Source organism: Schistocerca americana, chromosome X (assembly GCF_021461395.2).
Source record: "Schistocerca americana isolate TAMUIC-IGC-003095 chromosome X, iqSchAmer2.1, whole genome shotgun sequence".
NCBI classification, from domain to species: domain Eukaryota; kingdom Metazoa; phylum Arthropoda; class Insecta; order Orthoptera; family Acrididae; genus Schistocerca; species Schistocerca americana.
In genome coordinates, this window is record NC_060130.1 from 909,383,601 (window position 1) to 909,403,471 (window position 19,871).

The following is a 19,871-nucleotide window of genomic DNA, read 5'->3' on the forward strand; positions in this document are numbered from 1 at the left end:
GTGTCGCGACTCGCACTTGCGTTGTCGTTGTGACAGTTTCTCGCGCCGTGTGCCATGGTTCAAATGGCTCTGAGCACTATGGGACTCAACTTCTGAGGTCATAAGTCCCCTAGAACTTAGAACTACTTAAACCTAACTAAGCTAGGGACATCACACACATCCATGCCCGAGGCAGGATTCGAACCTGCGACCGCAGCGGTCTCGCGGTTCCAGACTGTAGCGCCTAGAACCGCTCGGTCACTCCGGCTGGGCGTGTGCCATGCTGAACTCTGGAAAGCAGTCCTCCCATATGCTCCCTTTGGCAAGGCGCATATGGCCAGTGGAAGTTGACCGTCCGAAAACTATTGCCTTACTACTAAACTTTGTTGTCACTGAGTATGTTTCGATTTTCGCCCTTTAACCTCACCATCTTTTTTCATTAGTACATTACAGTTTTCAGTTATTTAATTTATATCTATGTGGTTTTGCTGTTTTATTTCGTTACTGTTTTTCTTTTGCCAAGAAAAATGCACAATTCAGTGACTGATGAGCCATTAGCATTTGGGATTGTTTCTTCTGCCTCCACAATGTCTTTAACTCACAATAAGGGACAGATGAGTCATCATGAGGGTAGTGAAAGAGGAAGTAAAAATCAAATGGCCCCAAGCGTTATGGGACTTAACGCCGAGGTTATCAGTCCACTAGACTTGGAACTACTTAAACCTAACTAACCTAAGGACATTACACACATCCATGCCCTAGGCAGGATTCGAAACTGCGACCCTAGCAGCAGCGTGGTTCCGTACTGAAGCGCCTAGAACCGCTCAGCCACAGCGGCCGGCGAGAAAGTAATATTATAAAATCATGTCATCAAGGGCAAGACAGGAAATTTTCAATGTTATACAGTGAAACAAGGTTGTCTACCTGCTGCCTATGCTGACATTTCTGTACAGTCTGCTACAGAAATTCGGAAGGTGGGAATTTCCATAGATGTATAACCCTTGTGATACTGCTAAAAAGCATTCAAGAGCTGAAGTGTAAGATTCAGCGTGGTTATTTGGATATGGATGCAATAAGAGACGATACAGGGTGAGTCAGTAACTATTGCCACCTAGAATAACTCCGAATGTGCACTATTTGATCAAAAGTATCCGGACACCCCCAAAAACATACGCTTTTTGTATTAGGTGAACTGTGCTGCCACATACTTTCAGGTATTCCATATCAGCGACCTCGGTATTCATTAGGCATCGTGAGAGACCATTATGCGGCGCTCAGCGGAACTCACGAACTTCGAATAGTGTCAGGTGATTGGGTGTCATTTGTCTCATGCGATATTTCCACACTCCTAAACATCCCTAGGTCCACAGTTTCCGATGTGATACTGAAGTGGAAACGTGAAGGGACACGTACAGCACAAAAGCGTACAGGCCGAGCTCGCCTGTTGACTGACAGTTGAAGAGGGTCCTAATTTGTAATAGATAGACGTCTATCCAGACATCACACAGGAATTCCAAACTGCATCAGGATCCACTGCAAGTACTATGGCAGTTAGATGGGAGATGAGAAAACTTGGATTTCATGATCGAGCGGCTGCTCCTAAGCGGTAAAGACCAAACGCCGGTAAAGACCAAACGACGCCTCGATTGGTGTAAGGAGCGTAAGCATTGGACGGTTGAACAGCGGGAAAACGTTGTGTGGAGTGACGAATAACGGTACACAATGTGGTGATCCTATGGCAGGGTGTGGGTATGGGGAGTGCCCAGTGAGCATTACCTACCAGCGTGTGTAGTGCCAACAGTAAAATTCGGAGGCAGTGGTGTGGTCGTGTTTTTCATGGAGGGGGCTTGTACCCCTTCTTGTTTAGCGTGGCACTATCACAGCACAGGCCTACACTGATGTTTTAAGCACCTTCTTGCTTCCCACCGTTGAAGATCAATTATGGGATGGCGATTACATCTTTCAATACGATCGAGCACCTGCTCATAATGCACGGCCTGTGGTGGAGTGGTTACACGACAATAACATCCCTGCAATGGACTGACCTGAATCTTACGGAACAGCTTTGGAATGTTTGGGAATGCTGACTTCGTACCAGGCTTCACCGACCGACATCGATACCTCTCCTCAGTGCAGCACTTCGTGAGGAATGGGCTGCCATTCCTCAAGAAACCTTCCAGCACCTGATTGAACGTATGGCTGCGAGAGTGGAAGCTATCATCAAGGCGAAGGGTGGGCCAACACCGTATTGAATTCCAGCAGTACCGATGGAGGGCGCCACGAACTTGTTAAGACATTTACAGCCAGGCGTCCAGGTACTTTTGACCACATAGTGTATGACAGTAGCTGAAAAGCGTGTGGGACAGAAGTTGCATGGGACAACGGGGCCATAATATGACGCTGGGTTTTTGTTGCTAGGTGGGGTCGCGACAGAGAAATGAAGGTCAACTTTGTTTTTTTAAATGGGGTGCTATAGTTTGGTACTTAGTTTCTGATAGCTGCTATCGAGACGAATACAATGACGTGTAACAGTAAGGCCTTTGAAGGTCCACGAAAGTCAGAAAGGTGGCATGAACGTCCATATGCAGAAGCTGTTCGAAGTAATGAACATTGGTATCAATGTGCCGATGTTATAAGGAATACCACTCAGTCCATGATCAGAAGATTACAGCACTGCATTGATACCAATGGTCATCACTTCGAACACCTTCAGTAAATGTATGTTCATGCAATCTTTGTGACCTTCGTTGACTTTCAAAAACCTTACTGTTACACATAATTGGATTCGTCCCGATAACCGCTATCAGGAAATAAGAGCCAAATTATAGTATTCAAAAAAGAAAAAAGTTGAACTTCGTATCTCTGACGCGACCCCACCTAGCACCAAACAACCAACGTCATATTATGGCCTCCATTGTCCCATGTAACTTTTGTCCCACAAACTTTTCAGCTCCTATCATACTTTCAGAGTTATTCTTGGTGGCAATAGTTAGTGACTCAGCCTGTATACTATATGCATACAGAAAATCCTCAAATGTGTGTGAATTCCTAAGGGACCAAACTCGTGAGGTCATCGCTCCCTAGATTTACACACTACTTAAACTAACTTATGCTAAGTACAACACACACACACACACACACACACACACACACACACACACACACATGCCCGAGGGAGAACTCGAACGTCCGGCGGGACGGGGCGCGCAATCCGTGACATGGGGCGCTAAACCAGAAATCACATTTTCGCTATAAGCTAGAAACAGTTGAGAAAACCCACATGAATGACAATGTTTTAATTGGCGTATAGTGTGGAGGAAAAGCATTTCAGTGGTTGCGTACATATCATCACCCCCCCCCCCCCCCCCTCCTCGTCCCACCGCAAGGTACATGTGGCTAGCTTCCGCTTTCCTGTCGCGCGCATTATTCTCAGCTGCGGACAGTAGCTAACCTTCGTGTTGTGCGATGGATCAATTTTCTCAATAACAACTATTTTGTTCGCGAATCACACTTTGTCAGTTTGGCAAGCCGTAGGTGAGTAACAAACGTCTGGCATGTGCGCGGCACTCTGCCTCAAGGGCAAGCTAGTCATTGTTTTAATATTGCTCAGATGAGGAACAAGAATAGAATCCTTTTTTTGTAAGTTTTCATTCCACTCGTTCAGTGTTAAAAGTAGGATAGGTTACTGGGATCCCACAAAAATTGCAACGGAATTGGCGATTTATTTTTGTGTGAATTGTTAACCTATTCTCATTCGAAGATGCATCACTACTTACAAGTAACAGCAAAGTTTTTTTATTTGACAAGTTTAGTTGTGCTTCTTTTGACAAAACACAGTATAATTTGCACAATCTTACCTTGCATTAACTATTGCGACAGAATCCTGAAACAGAGTGTCTCATTAAACATGCAACTGGCGACTAGACAGGTGAATAGCTTATGGAAAACCTCACTGTGTCGGTTTGCAGAAACATAAGAGAAGGAATTTCATTTTTATTTTGATACTAGGAATTTTTTTCACTAGCTGTCGAAGATTCCTAAAACTTACAGTTCAGGACTGAAAAAATGAAATAAATACTATAACTTCTCCTATATCGCCGTATATAAGAAAGTTCCGTGGGTTAACGATTTGGCAAAATACTCTCCTCCGCGGGTGCTATCATTCGCCAAAACCTCGTTTCGATGTTTCGAGCGATTTAGGAGATATGAGGGATGTCATGAATATTTTCATTCTCGCGGGCATGTGATCACGAGTGAATGCGCTACATACGATCCATTTTCTCGAGATCGGAGGTAGATAGAGGCTTCCTCTCAACCCCAAAAAAATTAGTATATTTAGCTAAATTTCATAAGCAGCAACATACGATGTAATACACACCAAATTCAAAATCATAACGACCCCTATTTATCATTTCAAACTTTTTAGAATTTTGTGCAGTGTCTTATTTAAACGAGTATATCATGTAACGTCCCCTTAGAAACATTGTGAATTACTGTGCTGGTAAACCTCTTACGTTATTTGATTCCCAAAGAGCTGAGCAAAACTGGACGTACTCAGACAGTTCTCTCTTTACTTATTCTGATCATCACTAAACTGACACTCAATATTTTTTAGCGCAACGCAATCTGACTTTCAATAATCCCTACAAAAGAATGGCCCTGACTAACAATAACATATACCTTTCATGAATCACTTACCTCACAAAAATCTTCGTTACTCGAACTACTGCAATACAGCGGGCGCCAATACTGCCAGCTAAATAAAAGATTCTAACTACTGAAGGCACTAACAACTGATAGGCATAGTTAGCAAATGAAAGATTTTCATAGAGAACAAACGATGTATTTACCTTAATAGTGTTCAAAAGTTATATATATATATATATATATATATATATATTAGTTCATGACATCCAGTCTTACAAATTTCCTTTTTCTGACGGACACACGTCCAGATCGTCCGCTCTCAAAACTCTGGTATCTCTCTCCCCACATCCACCACTGCTTACGGCTCACCTCCAACTGTACAACGCTACGCTCTGTTCACTTCCAACAGCCCAACAATACAATAGCGAATATTCCAACAATGCCAACCAGCCACAGGCTTCACACAGCACAGAGCGCTACTTGACGTTACCAAAATAAAAACCTAAACAGCCTACTTACAAAAAATGGTTCAAATGGCTCTGAGCACTATGGGACTCAACTGCTGAGGTCATTAGTCCCCTAGAACTGAGAACTAGTTAAACCTAACTAACCTAAGGACATCACAAACATCCATGCCCGAGGCAGGATTCGAACCTGCGACCGAGCCTACTTACAATCGCAATAAGTATGACCATTAGCGAGACGATGGGCACTTCACCACGAAGCTGACATATAACGCTACAAGTAACACAAAATCAAATATTTTACGGAATAGTTTCTGTAAAATCGTTTGAGAAAGATTGCAGAGTGCGCGCTACGATTGTGTCAGCGCAGCGCGTCGCCAACCGGCGCAGTTTGGTTGATTTGGAGGAGCGGACCAAAACAGCGAGGTCATCGATCCCATCGGTTAAGGGAAGAATGGGGAAGGAAGTTGGCCGTGCCCTTTCAATGGAGCCATCCCGGCATTTGCCTCAAGCGATTAAGAGAAATCACAGAAAACCTAAATCAGGGTGTCCGGACGCGGGTTTGAACCGTCGTCCTTCAGAATACGCGTCCAGTGTGCGAACTCCCTGCTCCGCCTCGCTGGGTTCGGAGCGGACAAAGAATGTGTAAGCGTCACTATATGCGCAAGACCTGCGCGGCACGTGCGCGTCACGCTGCAGTGTCTTGTCACTCCACATGTGCTACACACATCTCAGCTTGCGCTCAGCCTAACGCTGTTGCTTGTGACGACGATTGTTATGTGCCCTATGATACCGGGGCTGCTTGCATCTATCTGCAATCAGTGTTGCAACAGGCGCATAAACTCAACTTCTGCGAAGTCTTACACTTCGTGAGCTTCGATTACTTTAAGCGCGTCATTGAGACCAGGGTTGTAAAGCTTTAGAATCTCAGCCTGTGTTCTGTTATCAGCAACGGTTTGGATAATGCCATTGTGAAGCATTTTGTCTTGAAATGAGGCTCAACAGAAGCAGTTAAATTTAACAGTTCCTAGTAATTCCCTTGAGTTCATCGATCCATTCTTTGTAACACTGATTATTTTGACGACGCGTACGTAAAAGTTTCAACGAGCAGCAGCTATATGAATCTGTGCTTCGAAGAAGTCATCTAAAGCCGGGTTCGCACACGGAACAAAAGTGTCGCCGCAGCTACTGGCATACCGCAGTTGCATGTGTGAACCTCCAGTCTCCAGTGACCTAACTTAAGAGACGCAAAAAGTTCAGCTTTCTTGTACTTTGTTATGTCACTTGCCTTTCACAACTGCTACCTGGTGGCTGTATTTCGAAACACGAGCATTCTGCCGCAGTTATCGTGGAGTAATTGCTGCGGTAGCCCATTCGATTTCAGCGTGTTTTCATTTTATTACTGGAAAACTTCAAAACAGTAGTCTGCAGGTACACTCTCACAGCTTCTGGAACAACAACAACAACAACAACGCCGGCCGGAGTGGCCGAGCGGTTCTAGGCGCTACAGTCTGGAACCGCGCGACCGCTACGGTCGCAGGTTCGAATCCTGCCTCGGGCATGGATGTGTGTGATATCTTTAGGTTAGTTAGGTTTAAGTAGTTCTAAGTTCTAGGGGACTGATGACCTTAGAAGCTGAGTCCCATAGCACTCAAGGCCATTTGAACCATTTTGAACAACAACAACAACAACAAACACACACACACACACACACACACACACACACACACACACACAGTATTTGCGAACCAATGATGCAGGCATATCCTACAACTTCAAAAATTTATGGAGAGTAAATAAATAAACTTAGTATGTACCGCAACCAAAAAGCCTAGTTGTATAAAGTTCGTGATTTGCGAGACCAAGCACTGTATAAATTGTGGATTATGTGCCGGAAATAGTACCCGAGTGTGATGTGGCAGCTGTTAAACAAAAAACTAATTGTTCTATAACATCAATGAATACAGGAAAATTCCGAAAGCTTGGAAGAGGTGTGTCTGCGGATGATATCCACATGCCGTCTGTTGGTTAATTTGCATAGCAGACGGCATTTCCGTCTTCGAATGTTATTTATTTTATAAATGTGTGTCTGGTCCCTGCGCAAAATCTGTTTTCGGATCTAACATTTGGGTTTCATCTTTTTTGTATTTAACTCTTGTCATAGCTCTAATGCCATAACATGCAGTATAACATAAGACCCGCCCGTATAATATCAGTTGACACCATTTGAATGCCGTGCAACTACGTAGAATTTGTGGCGTCCTGAGTGAACGGTCGCTTACGAGGGCACTACAGAAAGCCACAAGCTGCGTGTGTGAACCCGGCTTAATGTTCGAATAATGTCTTGATAGGGTAGGGTTTGGGGCTCACGCTGGGGGAACAGCTTCCTACACAGTATGAACATTTGTACACCTACCCACCAGAAAAAGAAAGAGCGTCGTGTGATTCAGCTGCTATGTTGTAAGCATGAAAGCTCGGAGTTGCTGGTAGTACTCCATCCATTCTTCATGTTGCGCATCATAAGGGAGGAAAGGTGGCTCTGAACTGAGTATGTGCAGTGAGAGATTGTCCTCCAAAAGATGCCACTGCATACATGAATTACAGACACTTGAAAAATATAGTCGATCCACACAGTAGTAATAAAAAAAAAAGGTTATTGACTTCTGATCACTACTACAAAAGCACCAGACTCATCGCCAGTTGATGTCTGTTGAATCGGTAGACGAGGTGGCAAATAAACACAAGCAGGACAAAAAACGTGAAAATAAAGCGACTCCTATTTAGGCTTAGGTGCCAACACTCAATAGTTTTCGAGAAAATGACTATCAGACTTTCGATGCGACTTATCACACCACTCGCACATCGTAAACGAAGTGAGATGGTAGCGCAGTGGCTAAGAACACATTTTACAAATTTCGCACCCATGTTCAGATTCAGATTTGTGTATCGTTTTTGTTTTGTTGTCGTGGGGGGGGGGGGGGGGGGGGGTTGGCATCATAAAATACAATGGAATTATTGACGAAAGAAATAAGTATTTCAAATCTTATTAAAAATAGATTGTATTTTTCACAACTGTTGTATAATCTTATATAATTATCAGTAGTCGAAAATTAAAAATATAAAAATCGTAGTACTCCGCTATTTGCTCTGTATTTTAGTTTTATGCTGCAACATAATCAATGCATTCATAGACACATTCAGTGCACACATATAAATTCAGAGCACCACGAATAACTTGCGAAGGCACATATATCACAGTCATATTTTTTGTGTGAATATCATTAAGAATACAACTTCGCGATTGGCGATGATTTCGCGGCAGTCCACGCATATCGAAGCATTTTCTCGGAAGCTGGAGCTTGGAACTGATTCTGAATCAAGATGTGTATTTTAATTGCGTCACTTCTGCTTGTGATAGCCCTTTGCTGTACGATGAAAATAGGGCAGTTTGGTAATCGGCGAATGTAATTCTTCTCATGTCAGTAGACATATACGACGCAGGGTTCACATAACAGCATAAACTTTAACAGAATTACTTTTAATGAATATGTAGGTATTCCGATTTCATCGAAAAGCAGTCCAACGTACAATGAGGGATCGTTTTGCCCTCCGTTTGAGTCAATAATGTACAGAAACGCTCGCAAAACTTTGTCAAGAAACTGATGATAGATTTCTTTTGTGAGCCTTCCAGATTTTGTGGCTGTCGCGTGCAATTAATGATGTCGTTCCACAAATTGTTTGGCGCGCGGGGTAGTCGCGCGGTCTAGCGCCTTACCACGGTTCGCGCGGCTCCCCCGTCGGAGGTTCGAGTCCTCCCCACCGAGCGAGCTGGCGCAGTGGTCAGCACACTGGACTCGCATTCAAGAGGACGACGGTTCAACCCCGCGCCCGGCCTTCCTGATTTACGTTTTCCGTGATTTTCCTAAATCACTTCAGGCAAATGCCGGGATGGTTCCTTCGAAAGGGCACGGCCGATTTCCTTCCCTGTCCTTCCCTAATCCGAGCTTATGCTCCGTCTCTAATGAGCACGTTGTCGACGGGATGTGAAACACCAATCTCCTCCTCCTCCGAGTCCTCTCTCAGGTGTGGGTGAGTGTGTTGTCCTTAGCGTAAGTTAGTTTAAGTTAGCCTAGGGACCGATGACCTCAGCAGAGTGGTTCCATAGGAACTTACCGCAAATGTCCATTAATTGTTTACGTCATGATGGATTACAGGACCAAATTTTTCACTATCTCTCGAAGAGAAACGAAAACTGTTGGTAGCAGTTTTCTTGAAGGCGTTAATCAGTGTCAATTGTGATGATAAAATCTATTTTTAAGAATATTTGAAATCTACATTTCTTTTGCCGTTAATTTCAATGTATTTCACCATGTCATAAACCACACTGATGTCACATACTTTTCAACAATAACTTTAAAAATATCTAGGTTCGGATTTGAACACGGAGCACAAAATTTCGAAACTGTGCCCTTAGCCATTGCGCTACCAACGCACTTACTACGAGGGTAATCCCGTAAGTAAGGTCTCCTATTTTTTTATAAGTACATAGACTTGTTTATTTCTACAATGCTTTACATCAGTTTACAGCTTGAACATTTAACTATTTTTCGACATGATCACCATTTTCGTCGATGCATTTTTGTAGATGCTGTGGCAGTTTTTATATGCCCATGTCATACCAGCTCGCAGCCATGCTGCTGAGAAAGTTATGAACCTATTATTTCACCTCGTAGTCGGAGTTGAATCGCTGGGACCACAATTAACGCTGACAGTTACTGTGAGACTCTGAAAAAACTCAAACGGGCAATTCAGAACCGGAGAAGAGGAATGTTAAGCAAGGGCGTACACATTCTCCATGACAACGCCCGCCCACACATCGCTCGGCAAACCGTTGCTCTCCTGCAACAGTTTCAGTGGAACATAATCACCCACCCACCCTATAGTCCTGACTTGGCGCCCAGTGACTATCACCTGTTGTTCCCTAGGTTAAAAGAACATTTGGCCGGAAAGAAATAAACAGGTCTATGTACTTACAAAAAAAATAGGAGACCTTACTTTTGCGATTACCCTCGTATTATGCTGCCACGAATAGCATCCGAGTAGCCTCACGAAGTCGCATCGAAACTCTGACCGTCATTTCCTCGGGAGCTATTGTGTTTTGGCACTTAAGCCAAAATAGGCGTGCCTTTATTTTCATCGTTTTATCTCTCTACCAAGTTCCAATTGTATCAGAGAGCGACTTATGGCAGCAACCCTTTGTAACAGCATCGCACTACGTTGATGTGCTATTCCTCCCTTCTGTAGTGCACAGTAATGTTCAAAAGTCTATAGATACAGCTGGTCTTGTCCGAGCTCTGGTTTGTGCCTGCTCGCGCTCGCCAATCAGAGCTACGTGCAGTGAGGTCATGTCACTCTCGCGTCCTTTGGTGACGTGTATGCGTGTGAGCGCCGTGTTCTTAAGTGTATCTGATAAGTGTAAGTGACAGTAATGGGTGTGTGTAGTGTGGTGTCATGTTTGTGTTGAATGATGACAGATGGGAGATGGTGAAACCCGGTGCCGGTGCGTAGTCTACTTTTCCGAATAGTACCAAAGGGCCGAGCTTAATGCCCCCGTCCGACAGACAGATCACTATCAACAATGTCACATGCTGTCGTTTCATGAGACACTGCGACCGGAATTTAGTTCAGGACACTGGCACAAAGTCTCGTGATCAAGAAGTTTACGCCACCACCCCTCCTCCCGTTTGTCGTTAAGGCAAAGGGAAAGCAGCAAACAGCCCGTGGCGTGCCCAGGTCCTTACCCATATAAGTACTGGCCACTCCGAACGTTGCTTAACTTCGGTGACCTGACGAGAACCGGTGTATTCAACGAAGCAAGGCCATTGGCTGCTTGATACAGAGTAACTGGACTCAGTTTAGCTGAGGTCGAAGACGGATCAAAAAAATGGTTCAAATGGCTCTGAGCACTATGGGACTTAACATCTGTCGTCATCAGTCCCCTAGAACTTAGAACTACTTAAACCTAACTAACCTAAGGACATCACACACATCCATGCCCGAGGCAGGATTCGAACCTGCGACCGTAGCGGTCACGCGGTTCCAGACTGAAGCGCCTAGAACTGCACGGCCACACCGGCCGGCTCGGATCAATTTTTGTGGGAGTGAAATATATTCTAATGTAGTATTTTAATTACATTCCTGCTGGTCGTTCACCTAACCCGTTTATTTGCAATTCACTGGAAATGCTACACACGAGGGCATCGCTTACAATTAATAAATATGCACACAAAATAGATTCCCAAACCGCGTACATGACAGGTTGTTCACTGGATGGAAGGTATGCAATGTAGGGTAACAAGCTAATCACCACAATATTTACTATAATATGTTCGCATCGAGAAATATAAAAAGTAGCATCGTCAGTAGTGACTGTTTCTATGCAGTCGAATGCCTAGCATTGAGTTGCAAATTAGACAAATTAGAAGTATTAGAGAGGAGGGTTATGAGGAATATTTAAGGATTCACAAGAGGCATAGAAGCCAGGAAATTAAAAAGTTATGATGGAACGGTATGAAACAAATAATAGAAGCAATAATGAAAAAAACTTCCACAACAAAAACTAGAAGCAACAGAACTCAATATTCCACAAGAAAAGATTTAAAAACAGAAGTCTTTCGTGGTGAAAGTGGTTAAGAGAAAAAGTGTGAAGTGGTCTGAGGAAATAAAAAAAGGGACAATGAGAAAAATGGAAAGAATATTGAAAGAGAAGAATACTGTAAACGAAAAACAACTGCAACTCCGCAAGCCACCATAAGTACGATGCGTGATGGAGGGTACCCTGTACCATTACTTTTTTCCTTTCCTGTTCCACTCGCAGATGGAGCGAGGGGAGAACGATTCTCTACATGCTTCCATACGAACCGTAATTTCTCTTTTCTTATCTTCGTGGTCCTTACGTGAAATGTACGTTGGCAGCAGTAGAATAGTTGTGCAGGCAGCTTGAAATGGCGGTTCTCTAAAGTTTCTCAATGGTTTTCCTCAAAAAGAGTGTCGCATTCTCTCCGGGGATCCCCATTAGGGCTCCCGAAGAGTTTCTGTAATACCTGCGTGTTGACCGAACCAACTGGCAACAAATCTAGCAGCCCGCCTCTCAGTTGCTTCTATGTCTTCCTTTAATCCGACCTGGTGCAGACCCGGACCCCAAACACTCGAGCAGTAGTGAAGAACAGGACGCACTAGCGTCCTATATGCGGTCTACTACAGACATGAAACATACTTTCCTAAAACGCTCCCAATAAACCGATGCGTAACATTCGCCTTCCCTACTACAATCCTTACATGCTCGTTCCATTTCATACCTCTTTGCAACGTTACGCCTAGATATTTAATCGATGTGACTCTGTCCAAACTACTAATGCTGTATTCGAACATTTTTGGTTTGTTTTTCCTCCTCATATTCATTAACTTACATTCTTCTACATTTAGAGCTAACTGCCACTCATCATACCAACTTGAAATATTGTCTAAGTCCTTCTGTATCATCCTACAGTCACTCAACGACGACACCGTTCTGTACACCAGAGCATCATCAGCAAACAGCCGCATATTGCTGCTCACCCCGTCCGCTAGATAATTTATGTGTAGAGAAAATAACAGCAGTCCTATCACACTTCCCTGGAGTACTCCTGACGATACCCTTGTATCTGATGAACTCTCTCCGTCGACGACAGCGTACTGGGTTCAGTTACTTAATAGGTCATCGAGCCATACACATATTTGGGAACCTATTCCGTATGCTTGTTCATTCGTTAACAGTCTGCAGGGAAATCTAGGAATATGGAATCTGCCTGTACCATGCTGTGACTAAATAATAATAATAATAATAATAATAATAATAATAATAATATGCAATCTGCCTGTACCTGCCTGCGCTTAATAATAATAATATAATAACAATATTTATTCATATTTTGATCATTTTCAATCATTTTATCACCTCTAGAATATATCACTAGGCTAATATTAACAATTTGGTGGCACCTGACTGCATTGAAACAATCAAACAAAGAAGCAGCAGCAGAAATGTTCTTTATATGAAAGCAGCAGTAGATACATCATACATATTTTTAACGAAGTAACAGACCTGGGTCGAAGTCAATAGTTCATGTATTCTTCAAAGCTATAGAAACTATCAGATATTAACTTCTTTCTGAACTCTTTCTTTAAAAAAAAATCCAATATTCTATGTCCTTTATTTCTGCAGGCAATCCAGTGAACATCGTTTCAGGTTGATTACATACTTTCCTTTTATATATTCTTTTAAAATGTTGTTGTGTTTCGGGAGTCAACAAAGAGGTCATACAGAACTCAGCTCACCGATCTCTAAAGACAGCGAAGTAGATGTTGGCCGAAATGGCGCAGTCATTAAGATCCTGAATTCCCCCTTTGGTCGGAGCGACTTTTAAGGCCGCACTCTCTATCCAGATGGTAGATTTGTATCGTTTCTACAGATCACTCCAGGCGATTGTTGCAATGATCTTTCAGAGAGGCCTGAGCCCGTCGCCCCCACACACATCCATGCCACCTTGTTCCAGCTGTCTAACGAGGTCATCTCGATGTAGTTTCCTTCTTTTTTGGTCTCGAATTTGGTTGACATCAGATAAGAAAGAAAGCGAGGAAGGGAGCGTATCACAGCGAGACCTCCTCCAATTGTGTTTGGTCAGCTACTTAGGCCGCAATAAGGGTCAGCAGTGCGATTATCTAGAGGCAGGTAAGGTTCTCCGTGACCGGCGTTGATAAGGCCGGCCGACGTGACGTATGAGCATATGCTGGGCCTCCAGCGTTGGCGTTCAGTAGTGGCCGAGCAGTGGCCCTGGGAGGGTGTCACACGCGTCCGCCATGGATATCTCGCCGGACACCCGGATTCTCGTAAGTGGCTGTTCTGCACTTATGAACCCATTTTGCTCCCAGACAGAGCGAACAGATTACTAATTTAACGATAACAGCTATTACGAACGTTGTCGATTTGAGATAAGTGACTGTAGGCCGGCCGCTGTGGCCGAGCGGTTCTAGGCGCTTCAGTCCGGAACCGCGTTGCTGCTACGGTCGCAGGTTCGAATCCTGCCTCGGGCATGGATGTGTGTGATGTCCTCAGGTTCGTTAGGTTTAAGTAGTTCTAAGTCTAGGGGACTGATGACCTCAGATGTTAAGTCCCATAATGCGTAGAGCCATTTGAACTGTATGAGGCACTTGTGCCAAAAACAAAACAGTAGTTTGACCGAACTTGAAAACAGGTTTATCCTGCAAAACTTCCAAAAACTGTTGCCTAAAAACAACTATTTACCTCTCTTTCTCTCACTGTCTGTCTCTCTCTCTCATCGCACCCCACCCCTTACTTCCTAAGGACCAAAGCACAAGTAACATAAAATAAAATTCCGTGGATTTTTCTTAAATTATCAGCCAGGAACATTTCAAATAACTGTGCCTCTAATTTACATGCATAGCCTTATCACACCAGTATCTCAAATTTTTTAAGTTTTATTCATACATATTCAGCTCTGCACTGAATGCAGATTTGCTCTCACTCTATGTTAGTGGAATTCTAATAGCTCTTCAGGTACATTTCTGTCCAGAAAATTTAATACTCATCGTATGTATATACTTAAAGTAAATACTGACACGACCTTTACCGTAAGGCAATAATTCAATATTCGTGTTAAAATAATGTTGGTTCAATATTTTTCTCCTCATACGGTTTATTTTCTTTATGTAACACCCAAAGAAATATTTTTAATCAAAGACGTTACACTTTCGGCACTAGATCTATATACTATACTTCACTGTACAGCATATGCATACCAGTTTCTTACGACACGCAGTGTTTTGCAAGACAAGACAATAAATATTCAATGAAAGGCAAAGGTGATGTAGCTGGCAGTAGAATTTTAGCACTAATGGCGTCTAAACTGCCGTACCGGTATATACGTTGTGCCTTTAATTATTAGAAGGAAAATCAAATTTTTATGTTGAAACTAATTAAATCTGCAAGTTTCAATGCGGGAGCGTAGGAATCATCTTCGCGCTAACTTCAGAATACCTAACTCCAATACATCGCCAAGCAATATCCATTGTAACCACACAAACGCACGTAACCAGTCTCAAAGTATGTAATTTGTTTTATCAAAAAGAACAATTAGAAGTACATATTATTTGCACTTAACAGGTCTCTTTCGGTATTCTCGTTGATTTTATTTCAACCGACTCGTGTGCTTCCTGTTTTGACAAACGTCGAAGATTTCGTTTTGAATTTAGCTCACGGAGCATCTAATACTTCCTTTTTAGCGTATTCTGTACGCTTAATATCTCGTTTCATTTTTGTAGTACCATTGTTAGTACCACAGTCATGGTGCTCTTCAGTATAATTGATAGTTTGTCTAAGGCTAGTGTGATATATCACTTACAGAGTCTGACAAAGATAGAAAATATATTTTAGTTGAACATCAAGGTATAAATGTTATTTTTTTCACACCGTATTTTCATTAACGTTACTATTTATTTGAGTGTTTTTCAGGTAAAGTGTAGTGAGCACTTGTATACGTCACGTAATTTCACCAGACCAGTTGCTAGTAATCATTCCTGAAGACACATTTTATCGAATTCTAGATAGAGCAACACAAAATCATGCAGAAGTAATTATTCTGATAATGAAAAGAAGTGCAAAAATGTTTCTCTTGATTTCAGAAACGTAAATTCTCAGCGATAGTATTGCTAAATAATTCGGTTTTGTCGGCATTCATTGCCACCCATGGCTGCACCTCTTTTCTACTCGGACTGGGTGGAGGAGACTCACACTTATTTCATATGACTTGCATCAGACATTTATATTTTCAGTACCCAGCAAAGTGAACTGTGATAAGTAGCAATGACACGAACTTCAAAACAGGTAATTTGACTACATCCAGGAAGTTGTACAGATTTGACGCAGAATGCCTTACAGCTTGAAAATATACTTCATCGGGGCTCAGGCACTTCCAGAAATATTACGTCCTTTGCATTAGTTTCATTTAGCCTTTTTAATTTATAATTTAGGCACAAACAAAATGCATTATTTACAAAGTTACTATTGCAAATATTATATAAACATTTTGAAGTATATCTGACACATTCACATATCGTGACTCATTTCTTAAACAATTCCTTCATTATAAATAAGAAAATTGTTATTATGCAGGGAACCCTTGCGTAGATATCTCATTCATAAAACATGCGGAACAATCGCTCCCATGCTGTAGAATTTTACAACCATGCCTGACAGCGTCGAACAAAGTAGTATCCACATCACACTTTACAACGCGTCTACACGACATTTTTTTATCGCTCCCCCTTTACAGACCTATTCGGAGGCGATGAATGCCTGACTGAATCCTTCTTCTCAGTAGCAACCATAGCGACAATGGTAGTTTCTACATTTCACTACTGGCAACGTTGTACAGGCAACGTCGTATTCGAGGTGATTTGCCGTTAGTTGGGGAGGATGTGTCGGGTTAGTTACTGCAAAAAATGGTTCAAATGGCTCTGAGCACTTGGGACTTAACATCTGAGGTCATCAGTCCCCTATAACTTAGAGCTATTTAAACCTAACTAACCTAAGGACATCACACACATCCATGCCCGAGGCAGGATTCGAACCTGCGACCGTAGCAGTGGCGCGGTTCCGGACTGAAGCGCCTAGAACCGCTCGGCCACCGCAGCCGGCTGAGTTACTGCATCTTCTGATAACTGTACTAAGTGACTGTAAGATGTGATGACTAGTTGTGTTGTTATTTGTAGTCATGGTAATGAATTGAACGGTCAGCGTGAACCTCGATGCTGTCGGACACAAGGCACCAAAGGCAGTGAAGGTTGGGGTTGGTTTGTAGCGGGGAGAGGGAGGAAGGGGGCTTCTCCATTTAAAGAATGGACCACCATCAACAACACTTCTCCAAGATACACTGCTCAGTGGTTCGACGTTTAATTTGGTAAACAGACCCACAGTGCAGCGATTGTCATCTGTAAGGCACCTCGTTTGCACCCTTGCCAGCTAAATGATTAAGACGAAAATTTCTTTCACCACCAGGAGACGGACCGACATCCATCAGTTCAAGCGTCAACGTGGTAGGGTAAATGTTCGCTAAAAGCTACAAGTTATTAATTGAAATGTGAAAAATATCTATGGTTTTGTAAATGTATTGAGGTATAACAACCATTGACGCATTCATGTCATTTTCACTTTCCCTTTTTCCTTTCCATTTCCGTATTTCTGTTCCTCGTTAAGGCGTTAGATGTGTACAAGAGAAGGTAGGCTACATGTACAAGACTTCGTCTCGAACTGGATTGGTTAATCTGCATATACAGGTTGACCGGGCCAAATACCTCACGAAATAAGCGTCAAACGAAAAAACTACAAACAACGAAACTTGTCTAGCTTGAAGGGGGAAACCAGATGGCCCTATGGTTGGCCCGCTAGATGGCGCTGCCATAGGTCGAACGGATATCAACTGCGTTTTTTTAAAAATAGGAACTCCAATTTTTTATTACATATTCGTCTAGTACGTAAAGAAATATGAATGTTTTACTTGGACCACTTTTTTCGCTTTGTGATAGATGGCGCTGTAATAGTCACAAGCGTATAAGTACGTGGTATCGCGTAACATTCCGCCAGTGCGGACGGTATTTGCTTCGTGATACATTACCCGCGTTAAAATGCACCGTTTACCAATTGTGGAAAAGGTCGATATCGTGTTGATGTATTGCTATTGTGATTAAAATGTCCAACGGGCGTGTGCTATGTATGCTGCTTGGTATCCTGGACGACATCATCCAAGTGTCCGGACCGTTCGCCGGATAGTTACGTTATTTAAGGAAACAGGAAGTGTTCAGCCATATGTGAAACGTCAACCACGACCCGCAACAAATGACGATGCCCAAGTAAGTGTTTTAGCTGCTGTCGCGGCTAATCCGCACATCAGTAGCAGACAAATTGCGTGAGAATCGGGAATTTCAAAAACGTCGGTGTTGAGAATGCTACATCAACATCGATTGCACCCGTACCATATTTCTATGCACCAGGAATTGCATGGCGGCGACTTTGAACGCGTGTACAGTTCTGCCACTCGGCACAAGAGAAATTACGGGACGAAAAAATCGAACCCGGGAACCCGGGCGTGGGAAGCGAGAACGCTACCGCACGACCACGAGATGCGGGCCAAATTACGGGACGATGACAGATTTTTTGCACGCGTTCTATTTAGCGACGAAGCGTCATTTACCAACAGCGGTAACGTAATCCGGCATAATATGCACTATTCGGCAACGGAAAATCCACGATGGCTGCGACAAGTGGAACATCAGCGACCTTGGCGGGTTAATGTATGTTGCAGCATTATGGGAGGAAGGATAATTGGCCCCCATTTTATCGATGGCAATGTAAATGGTACAATGTATGCTGATTTCCTACGTAATATTCTACCGATGTTACTACAAGATGTTTCACTGAATGACAGAATAGCGATGTACTTCCAACATGATGGATGTCCGGCACACAGCTCGCATGCGGTTGAAGCGGTATTGAATAGCATATTTCATGACAGGTGGATTGGTCGTCGAAGCACCATACCATGGCCCGCAGGTTCACCGGATCTGACGTCCCCGGATTTCTTTTTGTGGGAAAAGTTGAAGGATATTAACAATCGTGATCCACCGACAATGCCTGACAACAAGCGTCAGCGCATTGTCAGTGCACTTGCGAACATTACGGAAGGCGAACTACTCGTTGTTGAGAGGAATGTCGTTACATGTATAGCCAAATGCATTGAGGTTGACGGACATCATTTTGAGCATTTATTGCATTAATGTGGTATTTATAGGTAATCACGCTGTAACAGCATGCGTACTCAGAAATGATAAGTTCAGAATGGTACATGTATCACATTGGAACAACCGAAATAAAATGTTCAAACGTACCTACGTTCTGTATTTTAATTTGAAAAACCTACCTGTTACCAGCTGTTCGTCTAAAATTGTGAACCATATGTTTGTGATTATTACAGCGCCATCTATCACAAAGCGAAAAAAGTGGTCCAAATAAAACATTAATATTTCTTTACGTACTACACGAATATGTAATAAAAATGGGGGCTCCTATTTTAAAAAACGCAGTTGATATCCGTTTGACCTATGGCAGCGCCATCTAGCGGCCATCCATAGCGCCGTCTGGTTTCCCCCTTCAAGCTAGACAAGTTTCGTTCTTTGTAGTTTTTTCGTTTGACGCTTATTTCGTGAGATATTTCGTCCGGCCACGATCAATGGACCACCCTGTATATACTCTGCGAGTCACTGTTCACTGTAACTAGTACACTTCGTAGCAATGTGGCCAAGTAAAAGCAGCTTCTATCAAAGCTTCCGCTGATACTGTTTTCTCAACAGTAGGTACAACAAAACAAACACAAACGCCAGCAACAGTACTGACGCTGCTATCCGCAGCAATAGCCGAATGCTGTCGGCGTTGCCCGACCGCAGCCAAGTTGGAGTCAGCTCGAACGCTCTTGTCGCCACTCGCAGAACCATGTTTGATTCGCTCAGCGCCGCTCTGTGCCGCCCTACTTGGAGCTTTAGCCCTCCTCCGCTTGCAGCGCCTGTATAATCACTCGCACTGAACAACAGTGGTTTGTTTCGCCATCGCTGCTCTACGCGCCGCGGTCTCAGGTCGTGCTGCGCCGCTCCAGTATAACCACAGCCAACGAA

The 19,871-nt window shown here is 43.2% G+C and overlaps 1 protein-coding gene across 5 annotated transcripts in view; it reads left to right on the plus strand.

Moving 5' to 3' along the window:
• Positions 1–19,871, plus strand: part of LOC124555764 (organic cation transporter protein) — a 283,841-nt gene that overhangs the window by 76,523 nt on the left and 187,447 nt on the right. The window contains exon 1 of one of the 5 annotated variants that reach the window (XM_047129807.1): positions 13,956–14,018. The exons of the other annotated variants lie outside the window; for them this stretch is intronic. Coding sequence (XP_046985763.1) covers positions 13,989–14,018 — 30 coding nt within the window. The 5' untranslated portion in view covers positions 13,956–13,988. Of the gene's footprint in view, positions 1–13,955; positions 14,019–19,871 lie in introns of those variants that run through there. 5 annotated transcript variants of the gene reach the window in all.